This window comes from Clavelina lepadiformis, chromosome 3 (assembly GCF_947623445.1).
Source record: "Clavelina lepadiformis chromosome 3, kaClaLepa1.1, whole genome shotgun sequence".
Classification (NCBI taxonomy): domain Eukaryota; kingdom Metazoa; phylum Chordata; class Ascidiacea; order Aplousobranchia; family Clavelinidae; genus Clavelina; species Clavelina lepadiformis.
This window is the reverse complement of record NC_135242.1, coordinates 2,739,451-2,753,552: the sequence shown is the minus strand read 5'-3', so window position 1 is coordinate 2,753,552 and position 14,102 is coordinate 2,739,451. Positions and strand designations below refer to the sequence as shown.

The 14,102-nt window shown below is 35.7% G+C and overlaps 2 protein-coding genes across 2 annotated transcripts; both read right to left on the bottom strand.

The window, feature by feature from the left end:
- Nucleotides 1-128: 128 nt before the first annotated feature.
- Nucleotides 129-1,442, bottom strand: LOC143449035 (proteasome subunit beta type-4-like). Its single transcript, XM_076949060.1, has 2 exons — nt 1,291-1,442; nt 129-1,096 (listed from the first exon to the last, which is right to left on the bottom strand). Exon 2 carries the CDS (start codon nt 1,042-1,044, stop codon nt 274-276), a length of 771 nt encoding a protein of 256 aa, XP_076805175.1. The 5' UTR covers nt 1,045-1,096; nt 1,291-1,442; the 3' UTR covers nt 129-273.
- A 2,248-nt stretch (nt 1,443-3,690) lies between these two features.
- On the bottom strand, nt 3,691-13,699 carry LOC143450465 (meckelin-like). The gene is made up of 28 exons (XM_076951026.1): nt 12,968-13,699; nt 12,800-12,894; nt 12,035-12,137; nt 11,839-11,929; nt 11,372-11,501; nt 11,183-11,230; nt 10,834-10,988; nt 10,590-10,707; nt 10,407-10,493; nt 10,286-10,351; nt 9,993-10,137; nt 9,004-9,112; nt 8,698-8,797; nt 8,469-8,525; nt 8,278-8,376; nt 7,969-8,067; nt 7,720-7,806; nt 7,382-7,528; nt 7,061-7,117; nt 6,821-6,973; nt 6,529-6,609; nt 6,182-6,298; nt 5,667-5,783; nt 5,485-5,509; nt 5,277-5,365; nt 5,042-5,144; nt 4,786-4,928; nt 3,691-4,706 (listed from the first exon to the last, which is right to left on the bottom strand). The coding sequence occupies exons 1-28, from the start codon at nt 13,170-13,172 to the stop codon at nt 4,626-4,628; spliced, it is 2,907 nt and encodes a 968-aa protein (XP_076807141.1). The 5' UTR covers nt 13,173-13,699; the 3' UTR covers nt 3,691-4,625.
- Between the last annotated feature and the right edge of the window lie 403 nt (nt 13,700-14,102).

Here is a 14,102-nt window from a genome sequence, read left to right as displayed (position 1 = left end):
AGCTTGCACACTGTCTTAGTATAAGATATATACTTCAATAAGGATTTAAAACTAATGCGGAAGTGAAAGTTGCAGACAGCAAGAGTAAACTAGTTACAATTTAAATCATAAAGCAGTTTTGTGATATGTGTACAACTTTGCATCTATTTTATTAGCAATTCACAAGTACATTAAAGGAATATGCAATCAGAAATTGCTGGTAATAACAATGAATTTTAGTTCAAGTTGAACCACGGTAACAGCTTCAACGATGTTCACTAATCAGCCAACACTTCATTCAAATCCTCGTACAAGATGCGCAATATTCCAGTCTGAAGGGGATGATGTTGGTTTTTCGATCCGCACACCGTCTTTGGTTACAGTTGCTATTTCATATCGATTGTACGACCTGGCATCTCTGTAAAATAACACCCTCAAGCAATCTTCAATGACACGACGTGCCTGCTCAAGAGTCAGTGAGTTGTTGTTGTCCTCGAGCGCTTTTCGCATCAATGGCTGTGCCAGGTACGCTCCGAAGCCGGATGCTACTGAGGGCGCTTCAAATGCAATTCCAATTTTATCTACCGAAGCTAGGAAGCTTTTTCCTTTGCAAAATCCTCCAACAGTCACCGTGTTCCAAAGTGGATTGAATTTGGATCGACGATTGTACAAGATCCTGGTCATCCACGAGTAAACAGCAGCAGGAGACATAGAGAATCCATCATCCAAAATATCCTCGTCGATTACCATCTGTTCCAGTTCGGATTTGATGTACTGATAATCGGCATAATCGCCAGCAGCACTAAGCACAGTTGTGTCATTGACTTTCATGATTCTCGACAAGCTACGAAATCGAGCCATGCTTCCGTACGAGCCAAGAGTGTCAGCAGCAATGATAACTCCTCCGTCGAATTTTAATCCAAGGACTGAAGTGCCAGTCACAGTTGGCTGCATTGTCCTCTTATTTGCGCCCAAATCTGAGGAGATTGAGGTGTTTCCTGGGAAATGGTAATGTGCTCCAGGTTGAGGTCCTCCTTGCCAGAATGGCTCCATCATCTTGTCCATTCTCAAGATCAATTTGACTTAATAACTATACTTTACTGAGCGATGCTGATTTCTGATAAATTAAAAAGTAAGAAAATTAAAATACAAATTTTGTTATTCGCATCTTTTTGGAGTGAATAGTGTATCAAAATAATTGAGCAAGGAAGTTTCAACATAATCTAAAATATCATAGCTTAATAAATGTTTCAGTAGTTATGATACCATATTTAAAGAAAAATATATTCATCTTTGAATATCTTTACTCACTGCTAAGTGAGCAAGGTGCGCACAAATTGGTTTCCACTCCGGAACAAAATTTCAAAACTCTGGTTTCTGGTACCTGCTAGAAAAAGGAAAAACCAGAGTTTTTTGAAATTTGAAAAAAAAGGATTTTCTTGTGATAATAAAGTCCTATGAATTGGAAGGCCTATACAATTAAGCATTTATTTATGAAGTACAGCTTTCACTGATTCCTGCTGTATTGAAACACGAAAATTAAAGCATCAAGGCTCTTATCATTCAACTTGATCTTCGTGACAAATAACATTGACATTCACAAAGGTCAAACAAAACAAAGACTTTTCCCAGTATTACCCTGCCATTCTTTCCTACTACTACTACTAGCACATGGTTATGGTCTAATAATTCCTCAATACTTGATCTTGATATGGGAGTGAAAATGTAAAAGAGACCTCTTCAAACTGATTTGCTAAGTTTGCAAAGCAAGCGGAGAATGAAATTGAATTGCGCGTATAATGGCTCATGTTTCATCAGGTTGCGCGGGAGATTTCTTAACCAAAAACAGCAAAATTTCAAATCTAGACTTGAAACGATTTTATAATTAACGAAGTGACTTTCACCGACATCCATTTACAGAAATTGCTGAATCGCAATACGGTGATTGGCAGATTTTCGCTGATAGGTTTATCCTTCTAGTTTTGGACATAAGGAGGAAAGCATAGCAGTGGCGTTGTGGTTGACAATGGGGCTAGGCCTAGTATGCTGAAGATCTCGCTTTTGTTTGGCTTCTCATTGTTTTTTTTTGTCTAAATTTATTTTTCATATAATTTAGTGATGTGATGTCAAATTTTGGGTTGGAAGGGATTAGTTTGAAATTAATTTAGACTTAGGAAAAAATTGTCACGTTTTGGGTAAAAAATAGAATTTATTTCAATTTGCAGCCTAGGCTAGCTTAGTAATCTAATCATGAGGAGTCAGTTTGGGTCAGAGGGAATCAGTTTTAGGTTGATCTACACTTTGAAAGTTTAGTACACGTTTAAAATATCTGAAAATTAGCATATCTTTCAATCCACAGACTAGGCTAATTGCGGTTTACCATATTTGTATTTTTCCTACTTTGGTAAAATAAGTGTCTACTTCACTGATCATTGTTTACTGAAGTAAGACAATACAAATCGCGTAACCGGCTAGGTTAGCCGTTTACCGAAGTAGCTTTTTCAAAATTCAGTAACCAGCAGCCAGTCAAATAGACGCTGCTTGATGCAATAAAACAAATTAAACTTAAGAATTAAAAATGGATAAAATAAATTAATCTGAACGATTAGCTGCTAGGATAAAATCTTCACACAATAAAAACTATTAATTACTGTAGACCTACGTCTTCAAATCTTTACTAAACTGAAAAGTTTGCTGTTTTTGTATTAAAAATCTCCCGTGCAACAAGATGAAACTATTACCGTTACACAACTAGCCTATTCCATATTTCCAAAACTCATAAGGTACCGATAACACCATACCCTTACGAAATGCTTAACCTATATCCATCTGCAGTCCTAGCGCTAGCAATGTAGGATAGTCTACTTTTTATACGCTTAATCGTGGGCTATTCTTATTCCTTTCTGCCAATCTGCCTTGCATTCTGGATTTCTGGCAGCGCAGTGAACAAGCAAATATTGATATTCGTTGTTATTAAATCATACAAAAAGTAAGCGCATTATATGAAAACATACGAAAAACTAAAAACTGTCCATATTGCAGTTTTAACTGACATACCATAAAAAATAAATTACTCTGTGCTTTACAAAATCTAATTTTGACATAATAACAATAAATACTAATTAAATAAGCAGATATCATTCACACTACTGAGGTTGACGCTATTACTTATATGATATAATACCTTTTCAAAGACGGTAAGCAGTAAAAATTTCTCTGCATACTAATTTGTTGTTAGTTGTTACTATACAGTTTTTAATAGTAAAATATCTTACGAAGTACAGTATAATGTAAAAACACTGATCGACAGTAACCGGAAACACAGTAACGCTCAAGACCTAACTAAAACACATGTAAATCTCAAACTTGAAATTGGTGCATATAAAATATAAATGATAATAACAACATTTATATAGCGACCATATCCGATGAGAGGAATCACTCAAAAACGCTCAACAATCACGTACACAGTATATCTGCAAATGCAAATATTCAATATTTCGTTCTTTCGAGCATGGTGTGGTGACTTGCAATTGCGCCAATCCTGACGTATGTAAAAAATTAAATCAAGATTATTTTAAATAAACCGAAAAATTGGTAGATAAAAAATTAATTATCTGCAAGGCATACAGTAAGTCTGAGACAACGCCTTGTAGACCCTTAACTAATTTCTCATTTGCAGTGGTTATGTAAATCCAACTCGAACAAAAATAACTGAAAACAATCTGTATCAGTTTATTAAAACAATAATTCCAAAGCTGTTGTGAATGTTTTATTCTCATACAAAAATACTAGACCATCATAAAAATACGTTACTAGACCAGCAAAGAACTATACTAAAGTATAAAAATGCATAAAACCTAAAAAATATACATATAAAATAGCTTAACAAAAACAATGGATGAAAAGTATAATTACACAAACAAGGAGTTACGAAACATGTCTCAATAACCCACCCGATTCGTCTGCTTTCCGCCCATTGAAATGGGTGGAAATGCGGTAATATTTTCCCATTGGAATGGCAGGAAGTATGCCTTTCTTACCCTAGAGTAAGAAATATGCATTTGGAATAGGGAGATATTTACTTCGGCAGAAATATGGTTTGTGGGAAACCCCATTGCTGAAAGCAAGTCCATTTTAATGGGCGGAAAAATAGACGAATGGGTTTCATAAACCATACTTGTGCCGAAGTAAAATTTTCCCCATTCCAAAGGCATATATCTTACTCTAGGGTAAGAAAGGCATACTTTCAACTATTACAATGGGAAAAAATTCCCGTACTCTGGACCATTTTTATGGGCGGACAGTAGACGAATGGGGTGAATAACCAGCAAATTTACAGAAAATGCGTCATCAGTCGTCACCAAACGAGCGCTAGACAAAGAAAATGAACAAGTAACAAACCAAATGCGAAATTCATGATTGCTCAACATAACATCCAAACTATATTGTGCTTTTGATTGCTCTATAAAGCTTTTTTCAGTAAAATTTACGTTTGAACAATTCCAAGGAGTAATACCAATGCAATAAATTTTATGACCGGGCTTTGGATGGGGTGTTTTGCAAGGACTGCTAGGTGCCAGTGGCAAAAAATGGAAGGATTTACACGGTTAAGAAAAATGAAGCAGGTTGACAACTGGCTAGACTCAAACCAGAAATCTCTTGTCAACCAACGTCTTCTTTGCCAAGTTGGATCGACTGAACGATTGTCTCAAGATGGCCAGGAACTAAAAAAAATGACATAAAGCTGCAGGACATTTTTACCACATTCAGTCTAAAAACAATAACAATGAGAAATGAACCTACCCTGACCACAATGAACGTGATGATCGCAGCAAGAAGATAGTTCTGGACGCTGTAATCAATGATGTTGAAGAGGAGGATGTCAAACGTGAGCAGAGCAAACTCCCGACCATAGAAGAGGACATTTGTGAAAGAATTCCCACGATCTTGTTTTGAAACAACATGACACAACTTATGAGTGATGTGGTGATTGACGTGCAAGGTAGCCAGTATTATTTTTATTTAGAAGCAGGAAACATTTTTCAATAAAACTTCCCACCATTGTAAAAGAAAGCGTTGTTTATTGGATCCTGAAACTCCATGTCCAAGATGCTTTCCAGAAATAATTTTTCTTTGACATAGAAGTCCAAATCTCTGAGTGACTGAAACACAGAAAATACTTCAAAGAAGGAAAATATATTATTTAAGAACGATTCCTTCGTCAATAATAAACATCTCAAACAGCAATAACAGTTATTTCTTGTGTTTAATTCATCATAACGGAAACAGCTCACATGATCCAAAAATGATGCTAGAAAGTTCTTCATGGTTGTGTAAGCTCTAACGCTTTCATTCGCCTGGGAATCCTGAGCAGTGTTTCCACCTTTAAAAGAAGTATTGAGCAATTCTACGATATCCTTATAATGTTTAGCATTGCACGAGCGGCGATTATCAAGAAACGAAGACATTTTCTTTGGATGTCATAGACAACTAATGGCTCACCTCGAGCAGCAGGCTGGCTTCTCACCTGAAGAAGGTAAAAACATAAACATTTTTACACAATAAAATATTTTACAGACACATGATATGGAGCCTGGAAAATGTATGACATCATAGTAACATATTTGAGAGTGATGAAAAGTTTTTCTGGCTTGCTCTACTGTTCTAGCTCTCTTGTAACTTACGAGTTCGAGAGGTTGATAGACTTTATCAAACTGAGCTCGGAAAAGATACGGGACAGCGATTGCGAATGTCTGTTGTTCAGAGCCTGCCTCCAGTCCTCTTGCACTGGTTAGGTTCTCCTGGAAATTCAAAATAAAATGAAAAATTCGGCAACCTTAAAAATTGAAATAATTCCCTTAAATAGGTTTAGGCAGCAGGTTCTCAACCAGGGAAACTTGTAATGCTTGGGGGTATGAGATAAATTTTAAGGGATACAACGTTCACTTTTTCCTTGATTTGCTTGCGCAAGAATCTACTATTATATCGTAGGGGTACGACCAGCAAGAAAGTTGGGAACCACTGGTTTAGACAGGCCAATAAAAAATACTTCAGCAAAATCGATTACGTGACAGGAAAAGAATGAAACGCTATACAATAATGCCTAAGGTTCAACAAACACATCTTTAATTTTAACTCTCATTTCGTGCCTTGGATTATTCCAAAGTTGGGTTTAAGTGAAAACAACAACTAGACTGACCTCTTCCTTCCTTAACATATTGTTCATGTCCATCATGTCAGTGTCCGCCTTACCGTGGACAGAGCGGCCGTGGATGTAGTAGCCATAGTTACGATTGGCCAGGATAAAAACACTCACCTTAACAATTGAAAAACAGGATTAAACTAGACAAAACGATTAAAGTAAATTATTTACAACTTTAAGTATTAAGGTTTAAGTATTACAACTTAAACCCATTACATTATTAGACAAAAAAGCAGGTCACATGACAGATAGAAAATCTATAGAATTTATTACGTCAGATCATAATAAATGCACAAACAATGTGAATGTATTTGAACCACAAATCCAGGAAGAAACAAACTTACATTTGAAACAGAGCAGAGATCTACAAACTCTCTGATCTTATCCTGGATGAAACGCTCGTGGATTCCAACGAAGTAAATGACCTGCACATTTACAAAATCATCAACATAAGTTCCACGTACATTGTACACACAGTAGATGAAGCACAGCAACCACTACCATTGTACCACCACTACCATTACTATTCCTACCGCTACCATTGTCATGTAAAAATGGGTCAACCCAGTTAACCCAGTAAAAATGGGTCCTCCCTGTATTAGTGCAACATAGGATAAGATTCAAAAGATTTTTCACCTGCAATATATCAATCACGATAAAGACCAACGACGAGACAGCAAACCGCAGTGTGCTGTTGTAGACAGGAATGTATTGATCTGTAGACGAGCCGGTTGTCTGGTCAAGGGCACTACTGGAGTTTTCCAACGCCAGACTTTTAAAGCCAACAACCTGAGAATCAGTAAAAGCACTCAATGTAGTCATTGAAAATATATCTGTTGCAGGGAATGTCAACAACCATCACAGAAGGACGTATACCTCAAGAAACAGCAACACTGCAAATAACTGAAAGTTGAAGCTGATTTTCCGAAAAGTCTAAAAAACATTTGCATTGGACATCAAGTGTTTAGAAACGTCGCATTGAACTTTTTAAGGTTGATGGCTCAAACTTAAACGTGTTCATCCAACTCCAAAGTTAGAGTTTCTTAAAAACTAGATAATGATCTCCAATTTTACATAAATATAAACACTTTTTTGAGGCGTGTCAACAATTAAACTATTTTCTGTTATTGTGTGAAAATTAACGTTGACAAATTGCACCTAAAACTAAAGCAATATTTAAGTGAATATCATCCCCACCTGGATCTCGTTCCATTCATTTGCGATGAAGTAAGTCCTCCAAATGCTCACTTTGGCATCACCATCACGAAGATGAGGTCTCTCCCAGTCCAGGAGGAAAATGTCAGCGATCGATTGCATGATTATAATGCCTAAGATTTCTATGGTCTGAGAAGCAAATTAGATCATCTCGCCAATGTTAACAAGGTTTAAGCGTTTAAGAATTCAGGCAAAAAGCTGCTAATCAAGTTGCACTGTTTCACTAAATGCCAATTTTTGGACACTTTGCACAATATCTACTCTGTTGCCAATGCTTTATTATGTTTTATACATCATTTTGTCTTTGATTTACAACTTACTTTAAAAGCGAATGCAAGGGAGATGAAAATAACAAAAATATCTTCTTGGTTGGCATCTGGAAGCAGCAGAGTCACAGTGCCCTGGCCCTAAAAATACACAAAGTTTTCTGAGAATATTTTCGTCTATTTTCCTAACAATAAGTAGCGTACATTTCTTGGGGCATCTTTGTATGATCTTTAACCATGATGATGAGTGATAAAATAATTGCATCAACCACACAAAATAAAATACCAAAGGCAAAACTGTACCTTATAAAAGAAGAGTGTCACGGTGGCGTACCCGAGCATCACGATAAAAAAAACATTGGCCAAGTTGCTCAATGCAAAGTATAAGAACATGAGGATGCTCTGAAGAAAAAAAGATAATATTATCACAACAATCATCAAACTGCTACACTGCTGGTTTTAGAGAACTTTTAAAAAATAGTCACTACAAATATCATCTTGGCAAGCGAGTTATAGAATTAGCTAGATCTGTGGCTCCAGAAAAAATTCCATATGTTAATCAACATTTGAAGTTACGAAGACTGCGTAGTCCTAAAGAAAAGTTTCACTTACACTGCCATCGACGTACTGAAGGCCCTGTCTTCGTCTCCAAGAACTTGCCTCCATAAATGAGTATAAAAGAGCTAAAGAGCCAAGCACAGCCAAAGATATCTGTCAAAATGGGGATACAAGAACAAGATAAAAAATTTTTCAGTAATCTAAAATAAAAAGAGGTTTAAAATGACATGAATATTGGCCCTGACCTTGAGGCCTTCTTCTTGGTTGAACATATTCATGGCGTAGCTGACAGAGAAACTTGTCTGGAAATAAAATAGAAAATAATTTTTCAAATCAAATCTTTCACAAGTTACACAGAAACAATATTCATGATTTGTTTCATTCTAACATTGTATGCTGCTAGTCGCACTGTTTAAGCTAAATACAATATATATTTAAAAAATATAGCTTGTTCACTTTCAGGAAAAAACTTACACTGACAGTTGAAGCTATACTTGGATCAACATCAGAATATGTTATAGTCAGGTAAGGTCCATAGATATGCCCATTGCCGGTGGGGGTTTGAAGTGTAACTCTGAATGTTCAAATAAACAACTAATTAATAGCAATGCTGTAATAATAACAAAATAATTAATGACAATGTTGTGGCACAAATGCAACTAGATTTCAACTTGTATTTACAAAGGTGTTCTGATACTTAAGAGACCTACTTTATTACCAACAACACGTAATTCGTCCCAAAACACCTCATATCATAACAGTTTGCTTTGATCTACTTACTGAAGTCTCATATCTGAAACATATTGAACCATTCCTGCCCCTCTTATCTGAGATAAACTATCAATGAGGAAAAATCGTTTCACAAACGTCCAAGTCGCTGTGTTGGAATCTGTCACGCATAGGGAAGGCAAGATTCATTAAAATATGAGTTGTTCAGTCTTAAGTGAAAAGCAAGCGGTGCAAGTTACACTTACGCAAGGCAAAATGTTACAAAGTGTTAAAACAAGTTATTCTTAACCAAAAAAATAGTTGCCAGTAGGAATAGTGGGCAAAAAATTTAATAACTTTTAGTTGTGAAGTTTTTATTGCTAAAAATGTAACTCAAATATACCAAGGATTATCATATCACAATATAAAATCATTACTAACCGCGACAGGGTTTAAATCAAATTGGAATGAAGATACAAACTACAGCTATTTAGTTCAAACTGAATACGACATTGCACGTAAGTGATTAAGTGCACGTGGCTTTGACGATAGAGTAAGTGAACTGCTGAAGCTTTCATGTCCATGCGTTATATATAGAATTATACATACTGGACAGGGCCATCGCCAACAGCCAAGACTGGGTTAAGTGAGCTTCAGCCTAGCATCTTCTAGGCCTAACTAATCAAGATATTATTCAACCCATCAACAGCATATCTTATTTCTTGTCGCCTAAATGACGCATTTCATTCAAACTTGATCCACACATTACCGTCATGCACTTGGATTAAATATTGTGATGTCACAGAATGGTGTCTCAGTGCGACACAGTTTGGCCAATAACTATTTAGCTAGTAAAATGTTTTGTCCAGAAAATTTATGAACAAATGTTTTTGGGATTTTTTGATCGACTTGTTTTAGAAATAGCCCTTCACTTTAAGTTTAATTATAGAAGTGATGTTCAAATGAAGCAAGCTGGCAGCTTAATTAAATAGACCTTGCAAAGGACTTTGGAAAATAATAACAAAGGCTAATTTTACATAATTACTAAGCAATTGACTCACCAGAGTTAGTTCCAAGGTTTGTGATTAAAACTGGGACTGGAAACAATAAAACATTGTTGTCAGTGTCGGTGTAACGGAGGTTCATTTCATAAAATGTGCTCGGATATAGGTTTGTGTCGGTGAAAGTAGCACTTTCTAGGTTGCACTAGAAGAACAAGATCACAGCATGATATACAAGAAAAATGTACAAAACACAAATCAAAAAGTAAGTGAACATTACAGAGCCATTTATCAACGTTAATAAAAGTAAGCATTTGACAATAAAACAAGCACAAACTAATAAAAAAACTTACAGTAGATGAATAAGTGGTTCCAAATACAAAAGCTGCGCTTTTAACAGAAGGACGGTCTGGACAAAGCTGAAAAGAAAATGTCACAACCAAGAGTTCTGTGCTAACTTATTTGTCAACCTACCTGTAGTAGTCCAGTTGTCGCCAGCTCCCAACCAAGATAAACACCATTGACATCATATTTCATGACTACAAAGTCAAATACTGTATCCTGAAAACGACGATTGAAGTGTTTACAAAATCACAAAAGGCAAATATTGCGTTTACCACATGCCAAAACTTTTCAGTTGCAGGCAACAAAACTTACAGTTCCCCTGAAAGAAAATGAGGTTGTGATTTCATTGGAGTTTAAAATGTCTTCGGTGGTAAAAACTGGGTTGTTGGAGATTGGACTGTCGTAAAATATCCACGGCATGTTTAATATCCTGGTGGAAAGAGTGAAAAAACATGCTGACATTAAAATGAAAAAAACGTTATGAATGTATTTGACGACGCTTTGATGAAATGAGAATAACCTCGTAAAAGTTTTGTGTCATGACAATTTAACTCACCAACTATCTATATTGTTAAGTTGACTGTTTGGTTGGTTGGTTTTTTCTAGGTACACATCGGCATACAACGCACAAGCTCTCTGATTGGTGTCGTATAATTCCAACACACACAGATTTGACAATACTTGGCATGCGGTAATGTTTGGTGATGCATACTGCAAATAAAATAAAATCAGTGCTTATAACCCCACATGTAATGATGCAGAAAGCTCAATCAATATAATCCAAACAACCACGGGAACACGTAATTATGCTGAAAGATTGCAAAGCATTCAAGTCTATATATAACCATCTCATGGATTAAATATCAACACCAAGCTTGCTTTTATGAAGGAGTCAACTCACTTACATAGCAACCGACGTATGCAGCAGGCGCTCTGTTGTCTATGTAGGCCTCCTGCAAAAAAATAGACAAGAATTAAATAAAACTTTATATTGTCAGCGTAACCAGAAAGTGATTGTTGCACTCGATCATCATATTTTAAGGCAAGTTATTGAATTGAATTATTGAAGTTTTAAAATAAAGCATTCGTATTACCGAAGATGGCAATCCAGCCAGTGCTGTTGAAAGTGCAGATATTGCATTTGCATTGTTCAGACAGACATCATCATTAAGGCAGTCCGTACAATCACACAATGATGATGAGCAGGTATCACAAGCTACACATCTGCAAATAAACAACTTTGCTTTAGCTGTCATCTGCCAAAAGGTCAAGAAGTGGTTTTGGCTCATGATGTCAAAGTTAAAATCAATCAAAATACTTGGTAGCCATGCTCTGAATACCTGACAATTACTCCTGGACATGTAAAAGAACATTTGGCCACTTTTAGCAACACAAAATCTAATAAAAAATATAAACAATACCCTTGGGTCTACAATTGCATAGATATGGTTGGCAGGAGAGACCAATCTGCTTTCCAACAAGAGGAACCGTTGTTGGCAGTCAACAGTGTAAGATAAATGCCAAAAAAATTTAAATCTTTTTCTGCAAATAATTTGCTTACGTTCCAGTATCTGATCCAGGCCCAGTGTAAGGTTCAGTGCAAGGGCTGCATTGAACAGCATCGAGGAGCGTTCCATTGTCATATCTTTCAACTATGAACAACAAAGTTAGTTATGAAACATATGTTGACCGAACAGTAGCTGAAAACTATCCTTTGAAAACGATCACGAACGTAACATATGAATGGAGACAATTACTTAATGCTGATGTTGCAGATAAACATTGGCATTGTCCACTGCTGGTCACTGTTGCTACGGTTGCATCGCAAGTAATACACCCTGTGCCATCAGATGAAGTTACCTGAGAGTTAATAAACTTTTAAACAAAAACAAAAAAATGCAAGAGTGTTACTAACTAAAAATGAATGGTGTAATAATGCAAAAAGAATAGTGAATAAGTACATAGCATGTATTTGTTTAGAAAACAAGGTGTTTTAATTCACTATGGAACAGTATGTTATGTACATGAGATTGATAAGAACAGTGGTGTGTTCAGGTTTGCTTGAAGACAAGTACAAGTAGCTGAAATTCAAATAACTTTAAATAATGCTCACTCTAACATATTAAAGGAATATGTAATGTTGATCGCAGTCAGGCTCTTATTGTGAAGAAAGTTATTGAGACTGACTGCACACTTTTTGGTTGAAATAAAGTAAGTTTGTATCAAAAAAACTGTCAAAGCAAAACATTATAGCTATCTTATGACAATGACAATATTACGCGAGTCTTATATGCTTAGTTTACCAACCCATTAGTTCAGCGTTACGTATGAGACCTTAGTGAATAGATTTGTTGCTTAAAATATGTATATACTTAGTGACATACTATCAATTTGACAAGAACTATTAATTCATTTCACCTAATATCCACCTATTTCATTTATTACAAACACTCTACTGTTAAAACTACGAAGATAACTAAAGTTAATTATTGTCATCAAACCAAAATATGAAATTAGCTCACTTCACCAGGAGCACAAAGTTCACATAAGAAAGTGCTCAGGTCTGTTGAAGAGGACACAGATCGTCGATAACCAGAAGTACACTGGCACTCAAGACCTGATTAATAGTACAATCAACTAAACCATAAAAACTTTTGCACGCAATTCCATCAATGACTACGAACCATTACCTGTGCTTCCAGGGGTAGTCCCGTTAATGGCCGCGATGCACTCTTCACATCTTTGATTGGCAGTATTGAAATACTGCGTACTGGAGCATGTTGAAGTTATCGAATTATCAACAAATGGGTATGAAAATGGCTGACAACAAACTTTGTTGAGCAACAGGATAACAAGACAAAATGAATTCAAAATACTGGTCAAATATTTCATCATGAAGCGGTTAGCAGTTGTCTGGTTTTTGACAGAGCCCTGCTAAAAAAACAAACTAACCAATCGTGGTAAAAAAATACAAAAAAGTAAATTTCACTCAGAATGAGATAACTGGAAGTTGTTTATGATTGAAATCTGGAAAAAGATAACCTGGATTAAAATATAAATAACTACGAACACACGATTTTCCGGCAAAAAAGTCACATTAAGTTTTAATAAATAAACAATGAATTGGGGTTTCAGTGCACGCCTACACGCAAAAAACGCGTCTATTCACGCGCGAGGTCTCGTAAAAAACCGCCGTACTTTTCTGTCGGAAATAGGCCTACACAGCTTAGTTGAAGGTCGAAAAAAATCCTTGAACCCATAAAAAATGCGAGTAAGGAATACAAAAGCTTGGTAATCAAAACAAAATCACTGGACAATCATGTTTTTCTTCTGAAAAAGAACTATTTCCATTTTTTAGGATGTATATTTTCGGAATTTCAAAGCAAAAACTGTTTACCGGATGCCGATAGGCCACAGCTTTAAACTTGACTTGATGAAAACCAAAACCGCGTCGAACAAACCAAGTTACTCAAGTAAATATTATCATTATTTCTAGCGGTTTATGCAAAGTTGTAAAGCAAAGTCAAAAATATAAATTACGTGTTTGCGTTTTAGGTTTTAGATTAGAACAATTGAAAGTTTAGTGGCGACTGTGCAAATAACACTAGTAGTTCATAAAAATGTTTTAATACAATGCGGAGTTTTAGCTTTAAAAAATTCGTTCATTGGGTAGTATTAAGAGAAGTAGAAATCGGGATGATTTTGTTGCATCACAGCTTCTAAAAAAAAAACCTCATAGAAATCTTACGAACAAAATAAACCATCTTTATGAAAAAACTAATTATAAAGCAAACTACAATAAATCATCATTTCACAAGGCAAATG